This window comes from Talpa europaea, assembly GCF_964194135.1.
Source record: "Talpa europaea genome assembly, chromosome: 14".
NCBI lineage: Eukaryota > Metazoa > Chordata > Mammalia > Eulipotyphla > Talpidae > Talpa > Talpa europaea.
The window spans coordinates 6795350-6819628 of NC_140082.1; the positions used below are offsets into that span (position 1 = coordinate 6795350).

At 54.5% G+C, this 24279-nt stretch overlaps 1 protein-coding gene across 1 annotated transcript; it reads right to left on the reverse strand.

The window, feature by feature from the left end:
• SLC8B1 (solute carrier family 8 member B1) lies at positions 1-24279 on the reverse strand (the record flags this gene model as incomplete). The annotated part of the gene is made up of 18 exons (XM_084253195.1): positions 1-198; positions 3202-3266; positions 4492-4572; positions 5310-5463; positions 6947-7068; positions 10005-10146; positions 11456-11586; positions 11855-11914; positions 13982-14089; positions 14885-15052; positions 15133-15238; positions 15365-15422; positions 15571-15623; positions 15710-15862; positions 20635-20883; positions 22252-22390; positions 22753-22898; positions 24259-24279. The coding sequence occupies 18 exons, from the start codon at positions 24277-24279 to the stop codon at positions 1-3; spliced, it is 2154 nt and encodes a 717-aa protein (XP_084109321.1).

Below are 24279 nucleotides of genomic sequence, written 5' to 3' on the forward strand. Positions count from 1 at the left end.
TCATTGGCTTTTCAAGTGAATCACCCTAAACTCGGTGAGCAGGGCCACGACCAGGAAGCTCAGGTAGAAGAGCAGCAGGCAGCAGCCGTAGACTTTGTTCAGCTGAAAGCACTGCAGCGGCACCGAGACCAGGGAGCAGACCAGGCTGAGGCCCAGGGCGCCGGCCAAGACCCACACCAACAGTCCATCGGGCTCCAGCTGGGGAGAGGGCACAGGTTAGTCAGGAGCCCTGGCATAGGTTTTCTGGGTCCCCCCTCGGGATGGCAGGCCCACCTAGGCCCCAGACACACCCCTGATGTTCCACTCAAGCAGCAGAGAAAGGGGTCTGAGGTCGGTGGGTGCCTCCAGCTCCTGGGTGCTTCCCCCGCCTCCAGCCTGAAGGGGTCACAGTTCTCTACGGTTTTAACACCAAACTCCAGCTGAGCAGGTGCACACACGGATGCTCACCGCTCACTGCGAAACGCCTCCGAAAGAAGACGCGTGAAGGGCCGGACAGATGGATGAGGAGGCAAATGAGGCAAGTGTTAACAGGAGGGTCTAGCGAGGGGCGGTGGTGTTCACTGTGCAAGTCACCGAGCTGTTCTGGGTTCGCACGTTAATTGAACATGGGGGAGATCTCTATATGGGTGGGAGATCTCGTGGCCACACAGCTCCGTCTGTTTAGGGCTGCTTCTGTGCCAGACACTGCGCTAAGGCCCTCGCCAGCATTATCTCCTCTGTCCCAACAATAAGTGTCAGCTGGGGGCGACGGGGGCTCCACTTTACAGATGAGGAAACTGAGGCCCCCGCCAGCGCAGGCCTGGGAACACAGGCCTGACCCCACGACCTGGGGCTGAGGCCTGCCCGGCGAAGGAGGGAAGGAACAGGCAAGGAAAAGCTGGCGTGAAGAAAGGGCAACAGGAGCCAGAGTCAGACCAAAGGCAGCTCCTCTGTGGGAGAGGGGACCACAACCCCAGCTCCAGGACCCCAGGAGCGAGGAGCCGAGGAGGGGGTGATTCCAGGCTGTCGGGGTTTACATTCCATTGGGTTGAGTAGTGTCTCCCCCAGATTTGCATCCATCCAGAACTTCAGCAGAACGTGACCTTATGTGGACACAGGGGCCTCAAGGTGAACTCACCCTGGATTTATGGTGGCCCCGAGTCCAGCGCCTGGTGTCCTTTGGAATAAGAGGCGAGGGCCCAGAGAGACGGGGGAAGGTCACGTGAGATAGAGGCAGAGAGTGGGGTGGCCACCGGACAGGGTCACTCAAGAATAGACGCTAGAAGCTGCAGAAGCAAGGAAGGAGCCTCGCGGGACCCTGCAGGGGGCCATGTCCACGGAGACTTCGGACTTTTGGTCCCCAGGACTGTGGGGGGCTGCATTCTGGTGTTTTAAGCCACCTCGTTGGTGATCATTTACCATGGCAGCCCGAGAATATACTCAGTAGTATATCTCCTGTTCCTGTACTTATTTTTCAACAACCGCATGAATGTACCACATACATATGAAAGGACATGATAGATAAACGTGTCACGCGGTTGCTGAAAAATTCTCAACATAGACAAGAGTAGGCAGAAGTGGCAGGTCCCCTCCCTGCTCCTCTTCCCTCCCGACCCAGTGTGCATCCAACACACCGAGGACTCGCTGCCAGCTGCTCTGCCCATTTCACATGCTCCAGAGCCTCCCAAGCCCCCAACATGTCAGGGGCCCGTTCCTATTGTCACCAGTGCACAGAGGAGGAAACTGAATAATTAGCCAGTGGCTGAAGCCAAATTCAAGGCCGAGCTCTAAACCAAGACCCTCTCCTGCCCCCCCAGACAGGCCAGCGGCATCGCGTGGGCACACACACATCCAGACCCGCCCGCCCAGCCACACCGAGGTGGATGGGACAATGGGCACCCCAGTCTTTCATGCACAGTACACCCCGGGCACCTTGTGCCAGGACGGGCCTGTGTCGCCTGCAAGCCACAGCAGGAGCATTTACTAGACTCGGCACCAGGGCTGTGGAGGGACAGACAAATGCATACTTCACCAGGAGCCAGAGAAAGGAAGAAGCAGGCCCCAGGGGGTGTGTGTGTGTCGGGAGGGGGGGCAGCCCTCCCATCCCTACTTGGAGCTGTCTTAGAATGGGCAACGAGAGAGCCTATTAAACCCATGAAGAGCATCAACAGAATCTGCAAACTTTTCAAGCATTAAGTAGCTGTTTGCATCTGGGTGTGGCTGCTGGGGAAGGCTGGCCGCCTGCGGCTAACTACAAGTCTGCCCTTGGGTCTATTCAAGAATGTCTTGGAAAAGAGGTAGATGCCATTGTCCCATTGTCAGCCTCCTGACCCCCCCCCAAGCTGAACCCCTGGTGAGATTCTAACCCACCCTGGACCACAGGCCCCTCCCAGCTTCATCTTTTCCGTGTGTCCCTGAATTCCAGGCCAGAGTCCTTCGGGACAGAGCTGTCAAGATGGGGGGAAAGGCAGACCTGAGGCTGCGGGTTGAGGCTGCCGTGCCCAGGTTTCTGCTCTGAGCAATAGTTAGAAACGGTTCCCCTAGCAGTCTTGATTTCTTCTCTAGAAGACCAGAATTCTCAGGCCACAGCAGGCTCACCCGCAGGCACACACGATCCCTGTGGGGTCCCCTGGGCGTCTGAGTTCCTGACCTTGCTAGAACAGGGCCCCCACCTTCATCAGTCCCCTGAGAGTTGACTTGAACGTGCAATTTCCAGCCCCACCCCCACCCCCTGGAATGCCTGGGTCTCATGCACTCCCAGGGAATTCTTGGGGGCCCCTGAAGTGGAACCTCTGCTCAGTGTTTCATAACCTTCACCAAATGCTCCCCTGGGAAGTCTGTAGCAGATGGTGACTTAATTCTCAGCCCTGCCTGGGGGCAGCGTCTGACAGGGCCCTTAACTTCCACCCAGGAAGCTGGGAAGGAAACTGAGGCCCGAGCTGTTGTACAATAGGAGGCTTATGTGACAGGACTAGACCCAAATCCAGGGCCTTTCTAGAAGCTGCCTCTCTGGTGCTCGGTGAACTTGGAAGGACACTTTTTTTCAATCCCATATGCAAAATATATTCCAGTCTACAAACCAGACTGTCAGTAATTCAGACAAGAGCCCTCCAAAGAAGTGCTGAGAAGGTGCTGAGCAGGGAGTGGCCTCGCGGCCCAGAGAACTGGAACCGGGCTGAGGATAGAAGAGGGAGGCCCCGAAAGAAGCATGCGGTCACTCACCTTGACCTCCACGTGGCCCCTGGAGATCTGGAGCAGGCAGCCCAGCCCCACGCCCACCAGGATATCTGCAGCTGCTCAGGAAGTTTGCAGAAACAGCGCCCTTAACTCCCACCACGCAGCCCACCCCGCCTACCAGATTCATTGCCTGGGCTTGAGATGCTACTGCAACCTTTAGGGTCCATGCCCTCCCGTCCCCCTCCCTCCAGTAAAAAAGGAGAACCCCATCTGGGGAGGTCCCATTCAAGATTAGGGCCTCTGAGGTCAGTGCCAAGTGTATACTTTGCTCTCTATCTGTATGGATCGGATGAGGTGATGCAACTTGGGAGATGGAGAAACTGAGGCTGGGCGAGCTGAGCGCCCAGCCCCTTGGGGTCAGTGATGGAGATGGTCCAGGCCAACTCTGGGAGCTGTTCAAGGGACACGACACTGGTCCAGGCACGCTCCCTCGTTCCCAGCTCAATCTGAGAGGTCAGGAGAGGCCTCAGCCTGAAGGCACAGCTCTCCATGGACATAAAATGCCACAGGAGTCTGGTCTGACCGGGCGGGGGCAGGGGGGGTTCCAAAGGGCATTGAAGTGCCAGCCTGCAGCCCAGGCTGTAGCCCTCCCCGCCAGGCCCTGTCCTTGTGGAGAGTGGGGCTTTTTACTATTGTAACTTTATTTCCCAACCAACAATGCCTGTGCCCTCCCAGGCGCTTGAGATCATCATCAGTCCTCACCCACCCACACTTGTCTGAATTTACAGAGATGGCTGAGGTTTAGAGAGTAATAGGTGGGTGTGGGCAAAATAAAGCCCACAGGCCAATGCGGCCACTGGCTGCTCTTACAAATAAAGTTTTATTGGTACAGCGTCTCACCCACTTGTGTATGTACTGTATTGCCAATGGCAGCTTTCACACTCAAGTACAGAGCTGAGCAAAAGCATGCCTAGGGCCCACAAAGCCCAAAATAGCTCCTCTCTGGCCCTTTAACAGTTACGGAGCATCGACAGACCTGGCATCTGACCTGGCACCTCTGACGTCTACCAGCGAGAGGGCACAGGTAAGCTATGCTACAAATACCAGGCCCTGGCATTGAGGGCTGTCTTACCAGGGGCCAACCACCCCCTCACAAAACCCTCATGAGGTCAGATCCCTCAACCCCCACCAATATACACACGAGGAGGAGGCTGTGGCTCAAGGAGCCTGTCACTTGCCCCCGCATTACTGAGAGAGCCAAGGGTGGCACGAGCAGCCCACAGCCCATGGGGACCACGGCCCCAGTGCGCAGGGGAGGATCCCCAGGAAGGATACTGAAGATGATGCCTCCGAAACAGGCTGAGAACGCCATCCGAGGGTAGCCCTGGCGGGCTAGCGTGAAGTCCGAGAAGGCATCTGTGTGGAATGAGAGTTCTTGAGTGGCACATGGGGTCCCCACCCTCCTTGCTGGGTTACTCCTTACCTACAGCCATTCAGTCAACAGACGCTGGTGATCCCCCACCAGGTCTGGCACTAGTTAGCTGAGTGCTATGGAGGACCCGGGCATTTGGCCAGACACAAGTCCCCCCTTAATTCTTTTTACCCCATGCTCTCCAAGTGGGGAAACTTTGTGGGTATGACATGCTACCACCGATTTTTTGCCCATGCCCATGAACTGCTAACACACACAGCACCTGCATGAATTTAAAAAAGGTGCCCAAAAAGGTGAGTGGAAGGAAAGATAGACTATAACGCCCCCAACCCCGTGTCTGGATACTCTTGGGCACTGTACGACCTGGCCAGTCCTGCCTGGCCACTGGAGAAGGCGGTATGTGTACGTAGGTGTGAGTAGCTGCACACGTCACACACCGATGGACACTGAATGTTCAGTGTGGCTGACTGCAGTGGACTCCATGCCTGCCTGAACGCCAGGGAGCCGCCAGTTGTCCACACGGCACAGAGTGGGCTTCCAGAGTCTCTTGGCCCAGGTGCCCTCTGGGCCATCTCACCCCAATGCCCACAGATGGTCACTCTAGAGTGACAGGGCACTGAGCCCTGGCTGAGGACGGACATCCTGGACGCCCCTGCCCACCTGCCACTCTGGCTGGGGAAGCAAAGAGCTCACCCCAGAGCCCCACCCAGCCCCAATTCACCTCCAATGCTGTTCCCCCAGGCCAGCAGAGTGAGCCCCAGGACGGTGTTGCTCAGGTGGAAGACAACGCCCAGGGACCGCAGGATGCTCACCACCTCAGTGGCGGCTGCGTTGATCCACAGGGCGCTGGTCAGGAAGCCCAGGAGAGCAAAGAGCTGGGGAGGGAAGAGGGTGCTGAGGGGACCCAGCCGGACCCCAGAGGGCCATGGCTCAGCCCCTCTTCTACAAAGCCAGGCCCTAAGGGTACCTACCCGGGGAGGCTGCCATGAGCACACACGAGGTACGGATGCAAAGCCCTAGAGCCGGGCACCCAGCGAGTGCTCAGCAAAACCTGAGCTCAGCAGGACATGTTGTCAAGACAGCATTCACCAGAGCTTTCCAGGTTTCCGGCCAATTGACCAAAGGCCACCCCATGACCACAAAAAGAAGCTCCACCCCCACTAGCAATCCCCTGAGCTCCCCCCCATGCCCCGCCGGCCAGCACGCCGTGGCTTCCTGCCTCTAGATTTGCTGGTTCTGGCTCTTTTATCACTGGCTCTTTTCAGCATAATGTTTGCAAGGGGCATCCACGTGGGAAGCCTGTGTGGGGATTTCAAAGGCCAGTCAGCACGCCAGCAGAAAACCATGTCTCAAAATCATCTGTGGGTGGGACATTCAACCCCCTCTGAGTTGGTACCTCCATTTGGAGTTTCTAAAAATAAAAACTACATCTTTAAATCAGTCAATCAATCCTTATAATTTTAAGTAAACTTTCGAAGAAAAACTAAAATTGCTCAGAAATTCCTGCCTACAGGTGGAGAGAATAGAAAAAGGCACCCACAAATACCAGAAAGTTCCATCTCATAAACCCAGGTCTTCCCACAGGGTGTGGTGGAGGAGAGTCTGGCAGGTCTTCGAAAGGTAAATATACAGTTGACATTTGACTCTAAGTTTTCACTCCCAAGAACATACCTGAGAACATTCTGTGTACTCATTTCCATACACAGAACGTTTATACCATGTTCATGGCAGCATTATGCCTACCATCCAAGGAGGGGAGACAACCCAAATGTCCATCAATGGATAAACAGATAAACAAAGTGTGCTTGGTCATATAAAGGAATATTACTCAGCCATGAAAAGGATCAACATACCAATTTGTGCCACAACATGGATAAGCTCTTAAAACATTTTGCTAAGAGAGAGAACTCAGCCACACAAGATTATGCAATGCGCAGAACAGGCAAATCTACTGGGGACAGAAGGCAGTTTGGCAGTGGCTTGGGGCCAGGGGAGGGGAGAGGTGGAGAAAAATTGTTAATGGGTACAGGGTTTCTTTTGAAGAATAATGAAATACTCTAAACTTGACTGTGAGGATGATTGCACAATTCTGAGAATATAATAAAACTGCTGGATTATATACTTCACAAGGGTAAGCTGTATGCTATATGAATCACATCTCAGTAAAATACAGTAGTTATTTAAAAAACAAAAATGAGAGAGGAACTTGAGCAGGTAAAAGATCCTTCAAAGGTGGTTTCAAAGACTGGTCATTATAGAAAGTGGTTACTAGCCATGCTGTCTCCGAAGTATAGACAGGACATCTGTCTGAGAGCCCTCAGTGTTCCCTCTCCCAGCTGTGAAGCCCAGGATTCTTACCCAGTGAAGTCTGGGGGGTTCACTGTTGGATGTGGCAAAAAAGGTCACTGCAGCCAAGGCTGTGCCTGAGATCACCACCACGGCCCAGACAGGAAAGAGGCCACCTATCTCATAGACACAATCTGCGGAGAGACAAGAAAGGGAGACTGATGACCCTCTTCACAGCTTTGGCTTAACACCTCCTCCTGGAAGCCCTCCACCCCAGCATGGTTGGGACCCATTGGTAAAACCCACCTACACTTGATTGTTTGCATATAAGGACGATACCTCCTGTGTGCCCAATCCTGTCCCAGGCACTTCGAGAAGGAGAGAAAAATGAAAGACACAGCCTCTGCCTTCAAGCTGGTCACATGGGAAAGAAAAGACAGATGGGTGAAAAACAGACCGTCTCCAGGAACCAGGATGGGAATGGCTGAGACTCTGCACCACCATTGCCCTCTGCCACTCCCGTGGCAGACATCACTAATCACTCCCAATGCTTCCGAGCTTCAAGGCATTATCCTCCAGACAAGCATCAGCAGTGGATGGCATGGATCCACAAGAACTATCCAGTCATGCTGGCCCGCTGACCCGAGTGCCCAGCACTTGCTCTCTTGATGGGCCACTCCTCATGCCAATCCATGAACAAGTTATGAAGGTTCCAGGGGCTTCTTATTAAAATACTAAAGGAAGGAAATCTGCAGGCAGAGCTAGCGTTCTCCACATACCACTAGTCAGGACAGGACTTGACGGTGGTGGGTGGGGAGATTGTGGGGGAGGGGGGTTTTTCCATGACTTGGACTCAGCCATGAAAACTTCTGTTTTATCTTGAGTCTGACTCAGTGGCTCTCAAATGTCAGTGGGCCTAAGACTCACACCTGGGACTGAATCTGCAAAATTGTGTGCCGATACCTAGGGGGGATTTTTGTCCTGCAGTGATGGTTTTGGGAGCTGATGCCCAGTGAGAGGCAGCCTATGCCCAGGGTCCATAGTGTTTGCCCAGCCTATGCTAGAGAAAGTTTAGGTGGTTCCTCTTGGGGGATGGGGTGGCCTGGGGATTCCGTGGAAGAGGGGAGAGATTGAGTGGGAAGTAACTGTGGGGTCAGCTTCCCATATGGGTCAGTTAGGCATTTCTCAACAGGCCCACAGAAGGCCTCTGGTCACCCTGGAGGACAAGACAGAGGTCAGTCAAGGCCCCTGAGCCTTGAGAGGTCCATTAATATTACTTAGACAATGCAGATTATTTTGCTTTGAGAGCAGGAGGGCTCTGGAGGCTGGGAGAAGCTTGTGGTCTTGTCTAAATCCTTGGCTCTGCCCTAACTGAAGCAGAGCTAGTCTGTCTGAAGCTGCCCATTTCCTAATCAAAAAAGCAGTCACTGGGCCTCCCTGGTGGCACAAAGGATTAAGCAGAGCACCGTGAAGCTATCCTGCAGGCACTGCAGCACAAGTTCGATCCCCAGGGAGCAACCCATGTGGCACAGCACAGACCTCTCCTGCCTCGCCCGCTGCTCCCCTCAGCAGTGTATTTCAGTCAATCTGCCTGTTCTGCTCCCCACTCTGTTTCTGGTGAATCCTCTCACCCCCACACTCTGGCCTGACACCAGTTCTTGAATGCATAAATAAGTAAATTTTTTTTTTTAAAAAAGCAATCACTGCTCTCCCTTTTATGACCTAGAAGAAGGTAGTTTGGGTTTCCCATCCAGTTTTGGGTTTATCAGTGAACATGCTAGGAGTCTCATCTTTATTCTCAAAGTAAAGATGAGGTCACCCCCTTTCTTGCCTGTCATGTGAAGTCTCCCCTTCTCTGTCCTTGAGGTCCCGGGTCTTAAAATGCAGGTAAATATTCCTGGTCTGCCCCATTATTTAGAATTTACAACCATGTAAATTCTCCATAGGTATGTGAGTAACTGATTGTTTTTCTTTTGCTAGCTTGTCTAGTGCTGTTTTAATTACTCGCAGGAGTTCGGGATTCCTTTCACACCTCTGCAGGTGTGACCAGGCAGGCTTGGGCCAGGAATAGCAGAAAATAGTGGCTGGCGCAGACCCCCAGGGATCTCCCATGATGACAGGGGAGCCTGGACTTTTCCAAGAGGCACTAGGGAGCCATGGGAGGTTTGGGTGGAAGGGTGACCCAAAGTGTGAAAATACACTTTAGGCCACCTGGGGGTGGCCTAAGAAGGAGGCAAAGGGTTGGTAGGGAGGTTGGGAGAATCCACAGGCAGACAGGACACCCCCCCCCCTTTGAATCACAACAATCCCTTGTGCAGAGAATTGAGTCTGGGGACTCTACACAGTGCTCAGCCCAGGAGGGGGTGACAATGCTTTAGACAGGATCAGCCTTTCCTGAGTGTGGACCTGCTACGACCAGATGCTGTTGGGGCCTGCGGACAGGACCCTGCCCTAGGGTCCCATCTCAGGAACGGGGTCATACAGTTAGAGGAGAAAGTCTCCGCTGTGGGCTAACAGGTCTGTGACACCTCCCATACTAAAGGCCTTTGAGCAAAGGGGACTGGCTTGGGGCTAGACTGGAGTGTGTGTGTGTGTGTGTGTGTGTATGTGCACATTGCCACCTCCACTTCCAGGTGATGCCCCTGGGTGAGGGGACGGAGCCCACTTCACTGAAGCAGCATGAGATACTCAGGTTAGACAACAGGAAGAAACCCGGGCCAGAGCAGGCCGAAAAGGAAAAGGACAGCCTGGGGCGGCAGGGGGCCCGCCAGGACACAAAGGAATGAAGCAGACCCAGCCCAGGTGGCCAGTGTGCAGTGAGGGGCTGAAGGCTCAGCCATGGAGGGGAAAGTGGGGGGTCTTCTGAGCTTTCGTCTTCAGGAATGTGGCCCAGGTCTTCTTGAGATGCTCACACCTGGATTTGGATATGAAACATCCCAATTTTTGAATATGGGCTGATAAGCCAGAGGGCTGGACTGGGTGCCAGGGGCCCCAGTTTACAGCCTCCATCCACTGCCAGCTGAATGGAAGGCTCCAGCAGGAGGCTGGTGTCCTTTAGGGCACAGCACCAACAAAGTGCCTGCTGCATGTCAGGGCATGTGGGGAGTGGGCTGGGAGAGGGGGTACTCACAGGCTCCCGACTGCAGGGTCAGGACCAGGAACAGGGGACTGATGGCCAGGTGCAGGCAGTTGAGGGGCCGTTTCCAGTTCCTGTCTTCCTTGTCAGGGTCCACGACAGGGACTGTGAGGAGCAGCAGGAACTCCACGGGCAGCTGTCAAGAGTGGGAGACCGGAAGGTGCTTTGCTGCAGCCTGGACTGTGCAGGCCAGGGGCTGAGACCCTGCCTGAGGCCTGCCCTGCTGACACAAGCCCTAGGGGAGATTTGTGCCTTGCCTTCCCCAGCTGGGAGGGGCTGCCTGCATTCCGGGGACAGCCTGAAAACATCCTCCCACCCCCTGCTAGGTCCACTCTGCAAAGACTTGCGAAAGAAAGAAGAGGCTCCATCCCGCAGCCTCTGCAGGAATCTGCTGCCTGAGGGTGAACCAGCCTTTCCCCCACTCATGAGAAGGGGCCAGATAAAGATTTTACTCTTGGGGGCCCAGCCTTTGCACCTCCAGTGTCTTCTTTAGAAATCAGGGATTAAACCCCAGGCTCTGCCCTCCCCTGGGCACAGGCAGCATTTCATTAGGTCAAGATAACAAAGGAGGCCTCCCTGGTGGTGCAGGGGTTAGAGTCTCAGTGGTATCAAGCTATCTGCAGCCACTGCAGCACTGAGTTTGATGCCCAGCCAGGGAGCTACCCACATGGGCAGCAGACCTCTCCTGTCTCACCTGCTGCTCCCCTCAGCAGTGAATTTCAACCTGCCAGTTCTGCTCCCCACGCTGTCTCTGGTGAATCCTCTCACCCCCTGCACCTCTGGCCTGCACCCCAGTTCTTCTACACATAATTAAATAAAATAAATCTTTAAAAAAATTCACTAAGACAACCACTCCGGAAAAAAGACTCTATCATTATCCCCCTTTTATAGTGGAGCGAACCAAGGCCTGGAGCAGCGCCACGACTTGTCCGAGCCCATGACACAGCCAGCGGCACTGTGGGCTGCAAATTTATTTATGATTCTACTCTTGGCACTGAAAAAACCTAAGATGTAGACACGTTAGGTTTCCGGCTCCTCTCCAGGAGACAAGGGCGATGGATGAGGGGGGAGCCTGACATTATGGTCCGGGGGGTTTGAGGCAGGTGTAGCTGTGCCTCACGGGAGCCAGCCTGAGGCCCCGGCTCACAGGCCCACCTCAGATTTAGTCCCGGCAAAGGTGGGTAATCGAAGGACTAGCCTGGTTGTCACCCCCTACTCCAGCGCCAACACTTACCCTCACCCAGTCACAGGGGTCCTGCCTCCTCGGTCCATGCAGATGCTCCCCAAGGCTAGCAGAGAAGCTCTATGACTCAATTTCCCAATCAAGTCCCAGGTTGTCTATTCTGACCCTGGCCACTTGCTCTCATTGAGCTGGAGAAGGTTGGGCGGCCGCTGTCCGCGGTCACGAAGCCGGGAGCCCAGCTCCAGGTCGCCCCTCGCCTTACCTTGAACACCTTGAGGACCCTCCAGGATGCCGATTTGTTCCTCCACGTCCGGTAATCCAGGGGGTTGAGGGACCGGGCCAGGATCTGGGCTGTAGCCTCCTGATGCAAGAACAGAGGCCGGTACTCTTCACCTGTGTTTGTAAGAGAAGGGACAGGTGTCCGAGGTTGCCACCACCTCCAGGAAGTCCTCTTTCTCCTCTCACCAGTCCTTTCCCTTGGGAAGGAGGAAAAGCCCAATGCCTGGCAGAGCACGGGCCACCGCCCCAGGGCTCAGCCACGTACAGTGAGATGGGGTTGGTGTGCGGCGTCATTCTGTGGTCTGAATGGTCCCAGTCACCCACCTATCTACCAGCCTTGCCCGGGTTCCCCCCACCAGCTGGGCAGAGAGCTTGGACTCACCGTAATCATAGCTGTTGGTGTTAGAAGATACCCTTTCCTCCTCGGAATCCGAGAGCATCTCTGCAGGAGGGAGGCATGTTTCACACGGGCCCAGCTAGGGTGCCCAGTTACCCACTCCCCTGTTCTCAGGTAGGGCACCCCAGCTCAGGGCGGGTATTGGGGGACAAGTATGCAGGCCCTGTGTATTTGGGGTTTCTCAACAATCACCATGCACACTTGGGGATTCTTATAGCGCGAGAAACCTAACTCATAAAATATTTTCAAATGAAATTCAAACAGTTTTTCTCTGTTCTGAACTTGAAACCTATCATATGTTTCTTTTCCAGCCTGAAACTTGACTTGGGAGTCTCTGGCATGCTTGTCAGCTTGAGAAGAGGGGCCTAAAAGGAATATGGCCTGGTTGGAATTGAGGAGTCAGTGCAGAGCGGGGCCCTAATTCTGTCTCTGTGCGACTTTGAGCCCTCTCCAGGTCTCATTTTGCCCTTTGTTTGTGCTTGGTGATCTGAGATGGTCAAAACAGCATAAGGGTCATGTGCACTGAACTTTGAAAGTTCAGCTGACAAAGTGGGGAGGGGAGGAAAAATCACGGCAGACTTCCTGTAGGGGTAGTCACAGGCACCTACGTAGGGCCCCAGGGATCTGAGAGGAAATGAGATATAGTTCCACCCTCTAGAATCACAGTCTAAGAGACAGACATACAAGCAAATTAATAACAGGATGGAGAGATAAAGGCTGTGCTGCAGTGAGTCAGAAAGCTTAGAAAGGAGACCTGGTTTCATAGAGCTCCCTAGCTCCTAAATTTTTCAAAAAGAAGGGCAAGCCAGGGAGAAGGGACAGCACCTGCAAAGGCCCAGAGAGAGCATCACGCGTCCAGGGATGTGCGGGTGGCTCCACACAGCTGGGGTGTGAGATTTGGGGCATGAAACACGTCTGGAGAAGAAAGCTGAGATCTAGCACAACAGCAAAAGATCAAGGGCACGTTTCTCAGGCTCCAATAGTGAAAGGGGCCAGCATATCAGAGGACCAAGTGTAGCAGACTGTGTGGAAGAATTCTGATGTCCTAACACCACCAGGTCTGCAACCCACCCCTTTCCATATATGGGGGAGACAGCAGAGAGTGTGGGGACTGGGGCAAATTGGAGAACCACGCGTTGCCGAAGGGGGAAGCCTCATTCAGCTCAAATCGTCGTGCCAGAGGCCAGCCCTTCTGATGTTTCAAGAGAAGCCCAAATTTAGGGGTTTTATAACAAATCTTTTCCTTTTAAATCTTGGCCTAATTTTAAAGAGAATACGCTGGCCACACACACACAAAAACAACACTTGGTTATGTTTTATGGGTGATCAGCAGGTTTCCAGTTGTGGCCTCTGGCACTGTGGGTAGGGGATGGCCTTTGGGGCCTGGGGGACCTGATTTTGAGCCTCAGCTCTGCCTGGTGAGGACTTGATCTCCCTAAGTCTGATTCCTCATCCTTAAAAGGGGGGTCACACTAGCCCCCACCTCACCATCTCACCAGAGAATCAGTGCTTTGGGTTTGTATTTGGTATCTGTGTGCATGTGTGCGTTATGTCTGTGTATTTGTGTACGTGCATTTATGTATGTGGGGGTGTGCTGGGTATGTATGTGCATGTGTGGTATATGTGTATATGTATCCGTGCATATGTGTATTTGCAGTTACATGTGGGTATGTATTTTGTCTTTGTGTGTATGTGAGTCTGTGTTTGCATCCACTGTGTATGTGTGTGTGCATACATTTGTGTTTGTACGTGTTGTATATTGAATATGTTGTTTATGTAGCTGTGGCCGTGTGTGCTGTGTTTTATGGGTGTGCATGTGTCTGTACAGACGGATTTGGCCCCGAGGATAGTGGGGAGCATTACAGGCTCTGAGAGGGACTACTCTGGTCCCGCCTCAAGGAAGTAGGAGGGGGTGGAATGAGCATCCCCGACAGGCAGGGGACAGGCACCACCAGCACCAGCAAAGCACAAAGGCCAGCGTCTGGTAGAAAGAGCAGAACAGGTGTGAGGAGGAGACAGGTGCTGGCCGTGGCCCGAGAGAGGTAGAGCAGCAGCGAGGGGCACAGAGGGTGCCCGCCCCGCTGTTCCCCTCCTGCTCCATTCAGACCCTACCTGGCGTGCCTGGCATGGAGTAGACCAGGGATGTCCTCCGCTGCCATCGGTAGATCCAGGTGCAGAGGACCACAGTGGCCACATAGAACGCATACAAGCCGAGGTAACCTGTAGGCGGCGCCGCAGGCCGTCACCAAGGGGCCCCCTGGCAGCAGGGCCCCAAGAATGGCCAGCGCTCTGGCCCGCCATGTTCGTAGGGGCTATTCTATGTGAGTCCGGCCGAATGGCAGGTCGAGGGCCATTTTCTGGAACCCCCAACCCCCTCGCCTGCCTTCCTGGCCATCTTCCCTTCTTGATGCCCCCTCTCAGCCTGGCACAGACAGAGGTCTCCAGGGGTTGGTGTGCTGCTCCGTGTCCAGGGCAGGATGGCACTAAACCCCCTGAGCTCTGGGGGGCCTGACAAGAAATCAAAAAGTAGTGAAGAGACTTCTTCCCTGCTCCCTCCCGCCTCTGGCAAGGCCTGTGACCCTCTATGACAGTTGCTGATGCTGGGTGGCACCAACTCCAGGGCTCAGCCCTCACCAGGCTCGTCACCCCAATCCCTGGTTTTATGGGGCTCTCACTGTTGCTGGTCCCTGGCTATCTCTGCATCGCAGTGTGCCTTGTAGGTTTCCAGAGCCCCCAGCAAGCTGACCCTCCATCTGTGCCCTTGGCCCATCTGAGTAGCCCGTGAGACACTGATGGGCAGCGAGGGGGCTGCTGAACTGCTGGTTAAGAGTCCAAGTTGTGGCTCTTCTGTAACTCACCCCTGGCTCTGCCCTGGCCCTGGGGTTATCAAGCCACAGGCCCCTGTGTTTAAGCTGGCTTAGCAGGTTTCCTGTTACTTAGAACTGAAGGTGACTGTGCCTGCTGGTCCCCACTCCTGTCCCCAGGATCATCCCACCCAGCTCCGCGACGGCTCACCCAGGGCCCAGGCCAGTGTGACCCTGCGGCAGTAGAGCACGGTGAAGGTCAGGAACACGGCCACCATGTAGAAGATGATGTCTCTGAGGAAGGGCCTGGAGGCGGCCGTGAAGGGGTGCAGGATGGCGATGCCCCCTGCCACCACGGTGGTGACCAGCACGCCTGCACCTGGAGGGCAGGACACCAGCTCAGCCCACGCCCACCCTCCCACTGCACACCCCCCCAACTGCTGCCAGGGCCGCACCTACCGAACAGTGCCCCCAAGGCCAGGCCAGCTGTGCGAGGGTCCGAGAAAGCCACCAGGGCGCTGAAGATGTCAGGGGCCCCATTCCCAAATGCCAGGAAGGTGACGCCATGGGGAGCATGTCAAGGGGGGGGTCAGCACAGAGGTCCCCGCCTGCCCAGGCCTTTCCTGGGCCCTGAGCTGCCATCCTGTCTCTGACCACCTAGCCCCCGCCACCCCACAGGGACAAAGGATACAGCTACGTTGTGGGAGAGCTTGAGGGTGGTGGAGATGGCTGACAAGTTTGGGCAGAAACTACAGAGAAAAGGCAAAAAGTGAGTATTTCCACAGTGGAGGCCCTGCCCCCACACTGCCCCGCAAGCTGAGGGTCACCCAGATGTCAACCCTCTGAGCCTCCATTTCTCCATCTATAAGCTGGAGGGGACCCCAAGGCCAAACTCACAACTTTGCTGCAGTGACTCCCAGAATCAGGAACAGGTAAAGCAGCCAGAAAACCTGGGTGGGAGACGGAGAGGGAGGGAGGGTGACTCCCCGGCTGCGCGAGCCACCCCTCTCCCCAGCTCCCTGGGGTGGGACCTCACATAGAGGATGATGGCCAGAGGGAAGAGGTTGGGGGGGAAGTGACAGAAGATGCCTTCAAGGTAGTCCAGGTAGCCCCCGTGGCTGTGGCAGTCAGGGGTGGTCCGGATAAAGTTACAGCGCTCAGAGACATTCAGGCCACACACATCAAGACACTGCAGGAAGGGAGGAAGGGAGAGGTCAGGGGGACCAGACCAGGCCCATCTGCGATCTGAAGGTCGCCTCCTTCAGCCTGGTTGCTAAGTTCCCCATGCCCTCCAGGTGCCAACTGCACGCTTTAATTTTTAAAAACAAACACGTGCTTGAAATTAATGCAACGAATTTATAAATGTGCTTCCTGAGAATAAAAATGAATACAAAAACATACAACATCATTAGGTTCCTAAATTCCCCCTTCTCATCTCTGCCCTCCATCACCTCACCTCTCTCTAGAGGTTCCACCATGATCACTCTGAAGTGTACCCTTACAGACATTTCTCAACTCAGTGATATCTGTGTCTACAGTCAGGCATCGTTTAAAGACACGGACATGTTTTGGGCCTCCCCTGGTGGTGCAGGTGGTTGAGCGCAGTGCTGTGAAGCTGTCTGCAGCCTCTGCAGTGCTGGTTCGATCCCGGCCAGCCAGCGAGGGTCCCACATGGCACGGCAGACCTCTCCTGTCTCGCCCACTGCTCCCGTCAGCAGTGTATTTCAGTCAGTCTGCCTGTTCTGTTCCCCACTCTGTCTCTGGTGAGTCCTCTCACCCTCCCGTGAATCTGGCCTGTACCCCGGTTCTTGTATGAATAAATAAATAAATCTTTTTTAAAAAAAGACAGGGACATGTTTTGAGAAATGCAGCATTTGGTGATTTCGTCACCTGCAGGTGTCCCAGAGTATGACTGCATAGCCTGGACAGTGTAGCTTACTATGTACCTAGGCTATATCTAGGAAGCAGTCCACCCTTAACCGAAACATCGTTACGGGATGCATGACTATAGATCCCACAATATGGTTTGTTTTGTTTTGCAGAAATGGGTCCTCTCTAAATCTTGTTTCTATGATTTGCTTTTACCATCTCACATACACGCCATCTGTTCTTATATTGAAACACGTGATAATGGGGAGGATGATAAAAGTCCAAATATTCTGAGTGCTTTCCATAGACCAGGCACTGTGCTAGGAGATGAAAATGTATCTTCTGCACAACTATCTGGTGAGAAGGTCCTCACACGTATGACGAGAAGGCTAGGACCATGGACAAAGCTCCAGGGAGCGTCAGGGTGGAAGCCAGGCAGTCTGAGACTCTAGCTCCCCAATTCCTAATCAGCACACTCCAGCTGCTCCCAACTCACTGTGGTCTTTTTTTTAAGACTTTTTTTTTTTATTTATACAAGAGCTGGGGTAGAGGCCAGAGGTGTGAGAGGGTGAGAGGATTCACCAGAGACAGAGCAGGGACAGAAGGACTGAAATACACTGCTGAGGGGAGCAGCGGGCGAGACAGGAGAGGTCTGCTGCGCCATGTGGGAATCTCCCTGGCCGGCTGGGAATCGAACCGGTGCTGCAGAGGCTGCGGACAGCTTTACAGCGCTGTGCTCAACCCGCTGCGCCACTGGGGAGGCCCTCACTGTGGTCTTTTTAACAGCTGTCTACTATTTCATACGTAATGGAGGTAATTTCCCTACTGGTAGGCATTTGGATGGGTCTAATTTTTCAGTATTACCAACCATGAATGTCCTTGCATGTGACTATGTGGTCACATGGAGTATTTTGTCAGAGAAAATTCTAGAAGTGAAAGTGCTGAGTTGGAGCATGTCCTAGCCCTAGTTCCTCCTGAAGCTATCAGAGACAAGGACTTAGAAGTAAGTAGTGCACTTGGGCGGGGCAAGCTGCCAATGAAGTCTTTGCTGAGATATCCCTTGGGCTAGCCCCCCTTAATTCCATTCATACACCAACTACCAGTGGGACCCGACTAATTCCCCAGCACTGCCTACCAAGTGTATGGATGGTTCTGGAAAAAGACAGCAACCAGAAATCAAAAGATTGATCAAAATGGTAGGACAAAGGGCATAGACAGGGCTCTGACTGTGTCTGCTGAGAAGGGAGAGGGGCTAAACAGGGCTGGATTTCCCCAAAATACCCTTTCCAGCGCGCTGCTCACACTCCGGCAGCAGTGGGGAGAGACCGGGACTAGCCTGCCTGATACGCTGCCAGAGCCCTGTTCAGGCCACAGGACGGAACCTCCTTGTTAAGTGACAAGTACCTGGTTCCCTGTGAAGCCAAGTGCTCTTTCCACGTGTTAAGGCCGTTTGGATTCTTCCTTGAACTGCCAGCTGCTCCCCCTGGAGTGTTTGCCTTTGCTGAGTGACAGAGGGCCACGCGCGCCCCGATCGATGGCTAGCAGCCCTTTACCATGTCCTGGGTCTGCTTGAGCGATGCCCTCTGCCGTGGCGGGGCCCTTCCCCAACTTTTTGTTCAAAAGCTTTGTCAATACCACCTGATACCTATTAGAATGGCTACTTAAAACGTACACCAAACAAACAAAAAGCAGAAAACAGCAGTGCACCTACCGCTGGGCTGCTGGGCTGCTCTCCCGTCCCCTGTCTCCCACTGGCAACGGCGTGCAGAAATTGGCATGTCCTGGGGTCCTGTTGCTGGGGATATAAAATAGTGTAGACATTTTAGAAGAGAGTATGGGGTCACCCCCACATTTTTTTTTTTTTTTTTTGGCTAGAATGACCCTATGATCCTGTAAATCTGCTTCTGTGTTCTACCAAAAAGAATTGAAAGCAGGACCTCAAAGAGATCTCTGTACACCAAGGCCTGGTGGCCACCCAGGAGCCCATGCAGGATGGATGGGCGAATAAGGCGGCACATCCCCGCAAGGGAATAGAACTCAGCTTGAAAAAGGGAGAAAATGCAGGCCCTGCTGCCCCGTGGATGCCTCTTGGGAACACGGCGTGGAGTGGAACAGCCAGTCCTAGAAACACAATTCTGTTTAGCACTATTTATACGAGGACCTGGCATAGAGGGCTTCAGCAATCGAGAGCAGGATGATGGTGACCAGCAGCTGAGGGTAGGGGAGGAAATGAGGAACTCTTGCAACGGGTTAGGAGTTCGCATTTTCCTAAACATTCTAGAGATGGTTGGTGGTGATGGTCTGTGAAATAAGCCATTCTGCTCCTGTCCCAGGGCCTTTGCACCTGCTATCTCCCAGATCTTCCTTAACATTCAGTTTGCAGTCAAAACATCACCTCCTGAAGAGGCCTTCCTGATAGTCCAGGGCAAAGCAGCCAACCTTCCGCATCTTACCCCATCCCACCCTTGGTCTGTTTTCTGTATCCCTCCCTACCAGGTGAGATTATCCTGCTTATTGACTCATTTTTTACCCACGTCCCAGCTAAAATGTGAGCTCCAGGAGGGCAGGGGCTATATTTATCTGCTCCCTGTTAAGCCCTCAGTATGTGTACAGTGCCTTGCACACAGCAGGCATTCTGAGCGACTGTTGACCGAGTAACTACTCAAAAGGGTTCTAGGCAAGGAGTACGTGGCCTTTCCCAGTCTGCGGGCCAGTCTGATGGGAATTCCAGAAGCTCCCTGCGCCTGTCTGGGAGGCAGCGCATTAGAGGGAAGGGAATGCTCTGGGCATGAGGCACCTGAGCTCACACCCTGCCTGGGTCACTGCCTTGCCAGACACCTTCCCTCCGGGAACCTGAGAGATAAGCAATCACATCCACCTCAGGGGCCTGTGGAGGGCTCCTGGGCTCAGTTACTCAGATTATCTGACATAAGTCAAGACAAGCCCATTTTTCCTGCCCCCAAGGGGCATGCTCCACAAGGCAGAGTCAACTTTATAACCACAGAACCCACAAACCACTTTCTACTCTGTAAAATGGATGTACGGATGTAATTACCTATCTGTCTGCCTCCGTGCGGCTCCATAAAGTAGGCGTGGGAGCTAAACACCCTTAGCCCTTCAGTTCAAGTCCATTCTCCCACAGAGGGAAATCCAAGGCCAGAACCTGCAGCTGCAGCTAGAGGGGCAGCCTGAGCAGTCCCCCGCCTTCGGTCTTTCACTCCTGATCCACTCTCCTCCCCTTACAGCACCAGCTGCAAGTCCCGGCAGCTTTCTCGATGGCCCGCAGCCTTCCTGCCTGGGGAGGAAGCCATCTTGCCTCTCACCCCAGCTTCCACATGGCATATCTAAGTCCACAGCACCACCATCCCCCCAGCTACTAAGGCCAGAAACCTGGAGCCATCCTAGATTCCTCCCTTTCTCCCACCATGTCCCTCCATTGAATACATCAGTAACTTCCATTCTTTGCGCTTCCAACTTCTATCCTAAACTCCACCTCTTCTTTCCTTTCTCCCACAACCACATTCGCTCACCTGGACAGCTGCAGGAGCCTCCCCACTGGTCTCCCTGCTCCCTGCTCCCACCCTCACCCCTCTCAACCCATTCTCCCCAGAAAAGCCAGAAGAAATAAATCAGACTGTGACATATCTTTGCTAAAACCCAATCATCCCACTGTGATAAAACAAATCTCACCTCCTAGCCTCAACCTATAAGGCCTTTCATAATCTGGCCGCCACTCTCTGTCCTTATCTATTAACCTCAATCTCATTTACCCTATTCCAGTCATTTTGGCCTCCTCACTGCTGGAGAAATATAGTTTACACCCTCCCTCTCACAACTGTTACCTCTTGACCCTATTATTATCACTTGATCCTATTCTTTGCAGAATGCTAAGCATCCTACCACCTGAATGTAGATGTTTACTTTGTTCTTTGTCCTCCCTGGAGACTGATAGCTCCAAGAGGGCAAGGATTTTTGTCTATATTGTTCCGAGAGTTCAGCTCAGTGCCTGGCAGGTAGTAGATGCTCAATAAATATTGGTTGCTTGGATTAAAACACCCCCACCTAATGTCAGTTTCCTGCCTGGATACTCACATCTACCACCGGGATCTGGTTCACACATGAGGCTGCAATCGGTGGATGAATGTGGACTGCTGTGGCCGGGCCCCTGGCCCCGGACACTGTCTCCGCCATGAGCAGCACATACAGCAGACTCACATACAGCCCTTGATGCAGATTCAGCCCTGAGCTGAATCTGAGCCCTCCACGGCCTGGCCTCATGGTCTGTTTCCCCTTCTGCATTGCTTTAGTTTCAAACATCTGGCAGGCTGGCAGCTGAGTGACCTGCAGGGTGGAGAGGAGGGACAGTGTCATGGCCCCAGGATCCTACAGAGTGCGAGAACTCCCTCCTCCCCAACCAAAGGAACAAGAATATAGAAACCCACATTCTGGAAGGGGGCTTGGTGGATGGACCCACCATTGGACCTACTAATTCAGTTTGCAGATCAGCTAGGCCCTTCTTTCTGAGACCTGAGTATCTCCATGGAAACTTAGGCCCCTCCCACCCAATCTTAGACCAGAATATCGGGACTAGAAGGGAGACTGATCCAGAGATTTTTATTCTTTTTTTTTTCTCGAAGATTTATTTTTATTTATTTATGCATACAAGACTGGGGTGTAGGCCAGAGGTGTGGGGGGCAAGAGGATTCACCAGAGACAGAGTGGGGAGCAGAACAGGAGGATCTACTGAAGTACACTGCTGAGGGGAGCAGCAGGTGAGACAGGAGAGGTCTGTTGTGTCATGTGGGTCAGCTCCCTGGCCAGGGATCGAACTCATGCTGCAGTGGCTGGTGATAGCTTGATCGTGCAGAGACTTAACCCCTTGCGCAACCAGGGAGGCCCTGATCCAGAGATTCTCACCTGCAAGGGCCAGCTGGGTGAGAAAAATACAGATAGTGGGCATTAGTGGGTGCTGAATTAGCCCTCAAAGCAAAGAAAACATACTTCTGGGCCACCAGTTCGAAACTACTCAACAATGCTGTTGTTCTGTCCTTACAAGGGGCCAAGCACGTAACCCAGATGACCTCATGTAATGAGGAGGTGGGGCCGGGATGAGCCCTATTTCACAGGGGCCCAACTGGGGCACTGAGTCAGGTCCATGTCCTCACTCTTGGCCACTGGCCTTCTCATCTCCATTTGGTGCTCAGAACCATTCTGGCGACCTTATTGCCACCACTGCTTTTACAGAGGAGCAGAGTTCCAAGCATGCCCAGGGTCTCGGGGCAAGACAACCACAAAGCCAGCAGCTACCCTGAGGGCTCAGAAGGAAGAGAGTTGCTCAAAGCCCCATTTAGCTGCAGAGCAACAGCCAGATGCTGTGGATCACCTGCCTTCCCCCTCCACACCAGCTAAAACCAGCTTCTTTTTTCTCCCAAAGAAAAGAAATTGGAAAGAAAAAATCCTTGACCAAGTAATTTTCTCCTTTCAGCTCTTCCCTGGGTTGTAGATGAACACGCTTAATTTTTGCCACCAAAAAAAAACCCCCCCCCCCAAAAAAAAACCAACAACAAAAAACACAAAACAAGGTCCAGAAAACAACGTTATTTTTTGGTAACTCTTCGCAGAGTCATTTCACAACGTCCTGGCAGAGGCAGGGGGAGGAGGCTGGCAGGAGGAAGAGAAGAAGGCTCCCGCCCAGCCCTCTCGGCTCACCTGTGGACAGGTCTCCCCTCTTCTGTTGCACCCACACTCCGGGTGTCCGGGCCCGTCTGCGCCCCGACGCGAGCGGCGCGCCCTGGGGGGTCCCTTCAGCGCTCGGAGCCCCTGCGGCCTCATCTGTAAGGCGGAGAAGCTGCTCGGTCAGAGCATACAAAAAGCGCTCAATAAATGCTTAATACAGGCGCTAATACAACCACCGGCTGGACGGGCGCGCCCGTCTCGCTCTACGCGCCGCGGGCACCGGACCCGACCCGGCCCGACCCGACCCGACCCGACCCGACCCGACCGCCGCGCAGGGGCCCTCGCCGCGCGCCCCGCGCGCCCCGCCGCGCCCCCGAGATCTGCGGAGCTGATAGGAAGGGCAGGGACAGGAAGCCGGGGCTGAAATCACAGGGGCGGCGGCACTTTCGAGGGGTGACCCGGGACGGCCCGGTGCTCGGCTCCCCCGCCCCGACCAGGGTCCTCCGGGCGCCCCAGGCGGGAGACTCCCCTTACCTCCGGCCGGGCGTCCCGCCCGCCGACTCCGAGTCTCGACCCCGCGGGGCCTCGCGAACTCCCAGGTCCCCGCACCCCGGCCCTGACCGCCGGCCTTTAGCCCCGACGCGGCGGGCCCGGCGCTCAGCCAGCGCGGCGTCCGGGCTCTGCCGGGGGTCGGTCCGGGCGCGCCCTGCTGGCCCCGCCCCGGCCCCGCCCACACCACGCCCCGCCCCGCCGGCCCCGCCCCGCCGGCCCCGCCCACGCCTCGCCCCGCCCCGCCGGCCCCGCCCCCGGCCTTAAAGGCACAGGCTCCAGGTGCGGTCCGGAGGGGCTTCCCCAGGAGCCACGCTCCTCCCAGCCCCCTGCTGCAGGTTCTGCTTTCGATGCTGAAGACAACGCAGAGATGACACCGCGTGGGAAGGCCGCAGAAGGTGGAACTGGCGGTGATAGGGGGTTATTTCCAGGGAGGGGTGGAAGGTGGCCTTTGGTGAAGCTGGTGATGGAGGGTCTTTGAGAAGCCCCCGGGGGACAGCGCTGGCTCACCCCGCTGCTCGTCTGTCCTTCCTGACATGCCTCAGTTTGAGAGACCTCCTAATAGGATCAAGTATTTCCTTCTAGTAGCATCGCTTTTATTTTATTCTTTTTAAAGATTTATTTATTTAGGCATAGGAGAACCAGGGCACAGGCCAGAGGTGTGGGGTGGGGGGGGGGGTGAGATGATTCACTGGAAACAGAGTGGGGAGCAGAACAGGCGGATCTACTGAAATACACTGCTGAGGGGAGCAGCAGGCAAAATAGGAGAGGTCTGCTGCGCCATGTGGGTAGCTCCCTGGCTGGGATCAAACTCCTGCTGCAGAGACTGCAGACAGCTTCATAGTGCTGTGCTGAACCCCTTGTGCCACCAGGGAGACCCGATTCTGGTCCCTTCTGCCTGTTTTTCCCCAGCGTAGGGGAGGGCACTGGCTATGACCCGTGTGACAGGCTGATGGTCCATCTCCTTCCTCCTGCTCCTGATCATGTCTTCATACACTGCCCTCTCTCCCGGACCTCCTCAGGACGGAGACCCACCTCTGACCTGGCATCCTGGTGCCCAAGGCCTCCCTCACTCCAGCCCTTAAGCACATTTTTCACTTTCTCTAAGACCCCTGCTTCCACCCACTCCTGCCTTCCGCCCAGAAACACCCTGGGACTTACATTCAGTCAACTTATGCTCCTTCTCAGCCCCTTCCTGAAATGCCAGCCCTTCCCTTCCCCTCGACAAGCTCTTGCCCTGGTGCTCAGCCCAGCTCACATGCCACCCTCCTCCCTGCTCCCTAAGTGCCCTTTCCCTCAGAGGTGCCTCTAGCCCACCCCCCACCCCACCCCCACCCCCACCCCGGGCTATGACATTGTGGTCCAGCGCATACATTTGGAATCTAGAGCTTGGGGTTCTTGTGTGACTCAGCCTCAGTTTCCATCCCTGTAAAATGGGGATAACAATGATCCTTTCCTCCTGGGGTCCTAGGGTAAAGCCCTGGGCCTCACACCTGGTGCCATGGACGGCAT